The 7,603-nt window shown below is 48.5% G+C and overlaps 1 protein-coding gene across 1 annotated transcript; it reads right to left on the bottom strand.

Moving 5' to 3' along the window:
- Nucleotides 1–211: 211 nt before the first annotated feature.
- On the bottom strand, nucleotides 212–7,206 carry LOC144324967 (uncharacterized). The gene is made up of 2 exons (XM_077916595.1): nucleotides 7,037–7,206; nucleotides 212–3,914 (listed from the first exon to the last, which is right to left on the bottom strand). The coding sequence occupies exons 1-2, from the start codon at nucleotides 7,131–7,133 to the stop codon at nucleotides 232–234; spliced, it is 3,780 nt and encodes a 1,259-aa protein (XP_077772721.1). The 5' UTR covers nucleotides 7,134–7,206; the 3' UTR covers nucleotides 212–231.
- Between the last annotated feature and the right edge of the window lie 397 nt (nucleotides 7,207–7,603).

Here is a 7,603-nt window from a genome sequence, read left to right as displayed (position 1 = left end):
AGAAGAGACGCCTGGCCGGAGAGAGAGGGAAGAATGGGAAGAATCCAGACCCAGGACCCTGTAATAAATGCCTTGACAATATATCTGATAGCGTTCTTATAACGTTAAACAGGTCAGTGTAGATCCAGCCTCAGAGTCCCTGCACTTAGAAAAAAGGATATGGGGGGGCTGCTTATACAGAGATCTAAGGCTAAACAGGAGCTGCTGTGTTGCCCCTTCATTTAGGGAGGATTACTTGGGTACCAATAGGAATTTTCTTTTGTCCTTCTTCAGTTCATTCAGCATCTTCTCCTCCTCTGGCAGAAGAGCCTCCTTCTTCGCAATCTTCTGTATGATCTCTGCTTCTTTCTTCACATCCTTGAGCAACTGGATCCTTTTCTGATATCCAAGCTTGCGTTCCTCCTCTTCGGACGCAATGAGCATGTCGATGTATTCTGGGGTGGAGAGCGGGTTGGGCTTCAGGGCAATTTCCTGTAGGCGCCGCAGGCTTTGAGACGCTCTCTGGATGGTTTTCATCAGATTTTCTCTCACCTCGATGTACTCCTGGCTGAGGTGCCAAATCAGCTGCTCTGCTGTCATAAACCCATGGCAGGCGTGCTCGTATTTTTTCTTCAGCTCCGCATAGGTCTTCTTCTCTTTCCTTATTTCATCCTTAAATCGGTAATCCTGGTTGCGATGGTCGCTGACTGAGCACTTGCCGGGACAAACGTTGCATTTTCCTGAGAAGAAACTGATAGCGGAGCAAAAGCGGTTCAGCAGGTCCCAGGTACCCCAGCAAGGATAGTGGCAGGTGAACTCGCAGTTCTTGCAGTTGGTTGCATATTGATGAGCTCCAGAGAGGTCTTGCTTCACTTTGTCGGTGCCTGGGAACTCATACGCAAAATCTCTGTTGGCCGCCATGTCAGCTTTGTGCTGGTCAAGGACTTGTTCCGTTTGCTTCAGTTCTTCCAGTTTGACCAGCCCGGTTTTGATCTGGGGCAGCAGGCCCTGCACAACCGTCTCCAACTCTTTCCGCTCCCTGAGAACTTCCTTTGTCAAAGACAAACTCTTCGCGTTCAGTTTGTTTAGCGAGTCAAAGTAGGTCTTCATGCTGATTATACCCATTTTCCAAAACATTTCGTCAAAGTTAGGGCTCTCCCCGTCCCCCACGACATTGTTGGCAAACAGGGCGGAATTGTTGAATTTGAAATGCACAGGGTTCCCCTTGCCATCTTTGGCGCATGGAACGTCGGCCGTCTTAATGGCCTCAAGGACCAGGGGAGTCTGTGAATCTGCAAAGGTGATCAGGAACTGGATGTTCTCCTTGATATCTTTCCCAAAGATGGAGAGCATGGAATCAAAAATGTATTTCTCGGCTGCTGTTAAGCGGTTTGTGGAGGCCTTGACCACAAAGCAGACGCAATCGATGTGGTCAATTCCTCCTGGGATGGAGAAAAACTCCTGGATCTTCTCCACTAACTTTTTGTCCTGCTCTATTCCTCTCGTGTCTCCGAATCCTGGAGTGTCAACAAAAGTGAGGGAGCAAGGGATCTTGAGACCCTCTTGATAGTTTACCACATAAGCCATCACTTCGGATGTCTGGCTTTCTGCTTGGTTTCTGCCTGTCATTTCATCAATAAGTTTGAATCGGAATTCATCTCCCCATTGCACGCCCAGGATGTAGTTGATCATCCCATTGATGAGAGTGGTTTTCCCTGACCCTGTTGCCCCCATCACCATAATCACTTTGTTGGGGGCATGAATGTTCTCTTTCCCTAGCTGGTATGTTAGAAAGGATCCAGAGGCATCCTGTATGGGCTCCAGGGGCAGAGCATACACTGCTGGTGGCCCATCCTCCACGCGGGTGCTGCCTTGGAGGTATTTACAAGCTATTCTCTTCTTGTCTCCTTCCAATGATGTGAAAACCTCAATCTGTTTGCTGGGCTCACTCTCAGCCCCACTGACACACATGGCTGAGACTCTGAATCTGTAGGGTGTCTGGGGCTTCAGACCATCCATCTCACAGAACTCTGTTTTCTTCCCTGTTCTTTTTTCAGCCCATTCATCTTTGTCCTTGCTTTTTGCCTCTCCAGCCTCTTCACGGTAGTCCACTTTGTATTCCTTTATAACAGCTCCCTGGCCAATGATCTTTGGGCTCTCCCAGGCTATACTGATTTTGGAAGACTCTGCGATTATTACTCTCAGTTCCCCAGGAGGGCTGGTAGGAAGTGTCTGTACATATTTACTCACGTTGCTGGTCTCACTAAGTCCTGGTTTGCTCCTAGCACTGTATCGAAACTGGTATTCTGTGTTTGCACTCAACCCTCCCACTTGGAATGTCTCCTGACTGTCGTCAGCATTCACAATCTTCCAATTTTCTTCTCCTGCAATCTTGTATTCTACCTGATAGCTGGAGATTGAAGCCTTCCCATACTCTGCTGGTTGAAATGTCAGCTGCACATGGTCATGTCCAGTTCGGCCAACCAGGGGAGGGAGAGGTTTTGAGGGCAGCTCGAAGTTGCTGTTGACCATCTCCCCATCTTCATAGAGGTAAATGGAAGCACCTGGGTTGTCCTGATCTGGGACAGAAGCCACAAGGAACCGGGTCTTCCCATTGGATTCATTGACTTGGGCAAAATCAGCAATGGACTTGGCAGCTTTACGAGCTTTTCTCTGTATGTCTTTTTCCTGAAACCAAGCATTCCAGTCCTCAGCTGCATTCTGGACTCCTGTAGGATCTGCTGATCGTTTCTGAAGAAAGTGTTGAAAGCTGGTTAAAAATGGTTCCTCATCAAGTAAAGAGGTGAATGTAAATGAGACAACAAATTCATTCTGGTGGTTAAGCACTACCTTTTCCAGTTTATTCTGGGAGGAGATAATTTCTATCCCACTCAGGATATCAAGGTAAGACTCGACCATATTTATCTCTCGTTCCTTGGTGTCCAAAAATGCATTGAGTCTTTGGTCATTAAAGGGTGAGTGATTTATGGATGTTAAGATGTCCACCAAAACTCTTTCCTCTTTCTCCCCTCCCCGGATCAAAGGCAAGATTTCTGCCAGATGTTTCTGGAAAGCCTGCCTGTGCTGCTTGCACAGATCCTGGAATCTCTTGATTTTCAACTTTATTTCTGGGAAGGTGCTAGCAATGGGATTAGCAGCCAGATCATTGCATCTCATATTGATTTCGTTCAGTTGCTCCATGACGCTTTGGGCATCATAGATGAGTGCTAAGCTGATCTCACGCACCATCTTAGCTGCTCTGGAATCCAGCTTGGTCAGTGGGTACAGCCAAACTCTTACGGGCACAGCCTTGTCCCCATTGGTACCCAGCATTTTGGGCAGAGCAGTGTAGACCTTCATGGCGTCTTCAAAAGTCACTGGATTGCTCTCCAGAGAAAAATCTCCATAGAACTTGCAGTTGAACTGATTTGCATGGTTTCTTTCCTGGTCGTCCATGTGGAGGGCTGCCGCGCCTTCAATAGTGACCATTTTCTTTATCATAACTTTGAGTCTTCCTTGTATGTCTTGCATGGACTCGGAAGAAGAGACATTTCGGTCAAACACAAAGAAAGCCTGGGCTCCATACAAGATGGCAGTGACGACATGGGTGGCAGTGCAATGCTCAGAAACATCTGGATAAGTGACATTTTGGATTCCCAAATGGCTCATGGTCAGCTGTGAAAACTTGGTGGTAGCTTTGTACTGCAGAGTGACTCTGGCCTGTTTCGTGGACTTCTTGGTGTCTTGAAGGAATTTGCCTGATCCATCCACTTCAACCAATCCCACCAAAAAACTGGCTTTGAGTGATGCAGGGACATTGAGGGCAGAGGCCTTATCATCGATGGAGTCAGATGCAATGATTTCATATTCAGTCTTTGGTTTTGGTTGGATACACAAGTCCTTCTGAAGCGAGTCCTGGTCCCAAAGGGTGATTCCTGCGATAAAGCAGAGAAATATGCAAGGCTTGAGTATGTTCAGAGAAATGTAGAACACAATTAGCCTAATGCCTAAGGGAGTACAGAGAAACAAGGAGATAAAATAGAGCTATCACTGTCCACAATGTCTGCACTCATGAATTTTGTCCCACTGCCATCTCCAACGAAAGAGGTTTGTGCAGTTTTGTAAAACTTGGCAAAAGGCAGGGAAAATATTTGACCAGATATGATAGCGGAACAAATGTGAACATTTCATGAGCTTCTGTTGTACAGGCCTCAGAAAGGGGGTGGGCACTGGCTCAGCAGCAGGGATAAGATTCAATCACCACCATTTAGGGCTGTGAACGTCTCCTGATTGAGGCCCTAGAGAGCTGGTGCTAGTTGTTGACTGGCACGGAAAAAATGGGTATATATAAGGAGAATTCCCTGGGGGCCAAGATCCAACTTGGGGCAAAACACTTTGGTGAGAGAACATCAGCAGATTTAAAATCACAAAATATGCAGCAAAGCAAAGTGTGAAAATTAAAAATATGTGCTGGTGAGTTCCTTCCAAAATAGTGTCGTCGTCCCCCCCAGCATTGAAAAAGACCACATCTTTGGTAAGTTCATAATGGCCTGGAGGATGCGGACCATTTGGATCCCTTCCAATCGGGATTCAGGCCTCACCATGGGACTGAAACTGCCTTGGTCGCACTGGACAAAGGTGAGAGCTGTTTCCTAGTTCTGCTGGATCTCTCAGTGGCTTTTGACACCATCGACCATAACATCCTTCTGGACAGTCTTGAGGGGATGGGAGCTGGGGGCACTGTTATACAGTGGTTCCGCTCCTTTCTCCTGGGCTGTGTCCAGAAAGTGGTGTTGGGGGATGAGTGTTCAGACCCCTAGGCTCTCACTTGTGGGGTGCCTCAGGGTTCCGTCCTCTCCCCCATGCTTTTTAATATCTATATGAAGCCGCTGGGACAGATCATCAGGGGGTTTGGGCTGGGTGTTCATCAGTATACAGATGACACCCAGCTCTACCTCTCCTTTAAATCAGAACCAGTGAAGGCGGTGAAGGTCCTGTGTGAGTGCCTGAAGGCGGTTGGAGGATGGATGGTTGAATCCTGACAAGACAGAAGTACTGTTCTTGGGGGACAGGGGGTGGGCGGGGGTGGGGGATTCCCTGGTCCTGAATGGTGTAACTGTGCGCCTGAAGGACCAGGTGCGCAGCCCGGGAGTCATTTTGGACTCACAACTGTCCATGGAGGCGCAGGTTAACTCTGTGTCCAGGGCAGCTGTCTACCAGCTCCACCTGGTATGCAGGCTAAGACCCTACCTGCCCGCGGACTGTCTCACCAGTGTGGTGCATGCTCTGGTTATCTCCTGCTTGGACTACTGCAATGCGCTCTACGTGGGGCTACCTTTGAAGGTGACCCGGAAACTGCAATTAATCCAGAATGCGGCAGCTAGACTGGTGACTGGTGACTGGGAGTGGCCGCCGGGACCACATAACACCGGTTCTGAGAGATCTGCATTGGCTCCCAGTATGTTTCCGAGCACAATTCAAAGTATTGGTGCTGACCTTTAAAGCCCCAAACGGCCTCGGTCCTGTATACCTGAAGGAGCGTCTCCAACCCCATCGTTCAGCCCGGACACTGAGATCCAGCTCCGAGGGCCTTCTGGCGGTTCCCTCATTGCGAGAAGTAAGGTTACAGGGAACTAGGCAGAGGGCCTTCTCGGTAGTGGCGCCTGCCCTGTGGAACGCCCTCGGATTTACACAAGGCATCCCGGTTTATGACAGTATCGGATTTACACAAGGCATCCCGGTTTATGATTTGATCCCGGAATGTTCCGCTTTCCCTTAGGCTTAAAGGTAAAGGGACCCCTGACCATTAGGTCCAGTCGTGGCCAACTCTGGGGTTGCGGAGCTCATCTCGCTTTATTGGCCGAGGGAGCCGGCGTACAGCTTCCGGGTCATGTGGCCAGCATGACGAAGCCGCTTCTGGCGAACCAGAGCAACGCACGGAAACGCCGTTTACCTTCCCGCCGGAGCGGTACCTCTTTATCTACTTGCACTTTGACGTGCTTTTGAACTGCTAGGTTGGCAGGAGCAGGGACCAAGCAACGGGAGCTCACCCCGTCGCAGGGATTCGACCCGCCGACTGTCTGATTGGCAAGTCTTAGGCTCTGTGGTTTAACCCACAGTGCCACCTGCGTCCGTCACTTTTCCTTAGGATGCCCCTATTTCCATCGAGGAAAGGTTGGAGGGTATGGAATTATGTGACCCCCTAAGCCAAGGAGAAAAGTAATTGTACAACCTATAGAAGACATCTGAAGGCAGCCCTGTATAGGGATTTTTTAAATGTTTAATGTGGTATTTTTCAAGAAAAAAAGATGCCAGAACTCTCCATGAATGCTTCCCTTGTTCTCTTATAATGCAATTGTGCCCACCTGAGAGGTGCCGGAACTGAGTTCTGGCAGGTTCTGGCTGAATAAAAGTCCTGTTTTTTTACCTACAGTAATAATTGTGGAAAGATGTATTCTTAATGGCCTGCACAGGCCTGGTGGAGTAGAAAGGTTTTCAGCAAGCTTTAAAAAATTGAAACAGAACACACCTGCTGAATCTTTATTAACAGATGTTGATGATTTGGGCTAAGATGATGCCAGCAAGGTTTAGGAGCAAAGACGCTATCAGGGGCAAGAAGACATCTTTTTAATAAATGGAAGTCTTGTCCAAATGAAGAGAACATAAAGGAACACAAACTTTGGCAAAAGATGTGGAAGCAGAGAGTAATGCTGAAAATGAATTTGAGGAGCACATTTAGCACTGAAACTGCACTGTTTGGGCCAACTGCTAATCTTGATATGAGTAATTTTTGCTTTTCAGTACAGTAGTACCTCGGGTTACAGATGCTTCAGGTTGCAGACTCCGTTAACCCAGAAATAGTACCTCGGGTTCAGAACTTTGCTTCAGGATGAGAACAGAAATTGTGCAGCGGTGGCGCGGTGGCAGTGGGAGGCCCCATTAGCTAAAGTGGTGCTTCAAGTTAAGAACAGTTTCAGGTTAAGAATGGATCTCCAGAACGAATTAAGTTCTTAACCCGAGGTACCACTGTATAAGCTCTTCCTTGCACCAGCTCTACCTGGGATGAGGGCATCTTCACGACAGTCGTACAGCATCCCCAGCTGGAATGGGCGGCCCAGGGCTGGTATTTCAACCGTGTCATCTGATCTGTCCATGGCTCTGGTCCAGGTTGCTCTCCTGCCTTCACCTCCCTGCAAGAAACAAGAGATGTGAAGGACTCTGGAAAGATTATTTGGCATGCAAAGCGTGTGGGGAAAAGAGAAATATTGGCACTACCATCCAAAGAGGAATGCCAACATGCCGTCAGGGCCAAAAAAAAAAGGGGGGAGGTAATGTCTCATAGGGGGCGGGGGGGATTAGACGTTTGTATGCAGTAGTTGCACATGTGGAAGGTAGCTTGTGCAACTGATCATTTTCTTGCTTCGCTCCCATCCACAGCCCCCTGTAGCAGCTGAAAACTCTATCCTGTGATCCCTGAACAAAGGGGACTGTGTCACACAGAATTGCAGTGGGAGGGGAAATCACCCTGAAACTGGGAAAGGGGTCATGTGCTAATGGGGGCTCTGCTTGGACAGGATTCCTAGGCCCAAAGTCAGGTGTGAGGGATGTGTCTGCTGCCAAGCTA

This window comes from Podarcis muralis, chromosome 12 (assembly GCF_964188315.1).
Source record: "Podarcis muralis chromosome 12, rPodMur119.hap1.1, whole genome shotgun sequence".
In the NCBI taxonomy this organism is placed as follows: Eukaryota; Metazoa; Chordata; class Lepidosauria; order Squamata; family Lacertidae; genus Podarcis; species Podarcis muralis.
The sequence above is the reverse complement of the archived record's forward strand: the minus strand, read 5'-3'. Positions and strand labels throughout refer to the sequence as shown.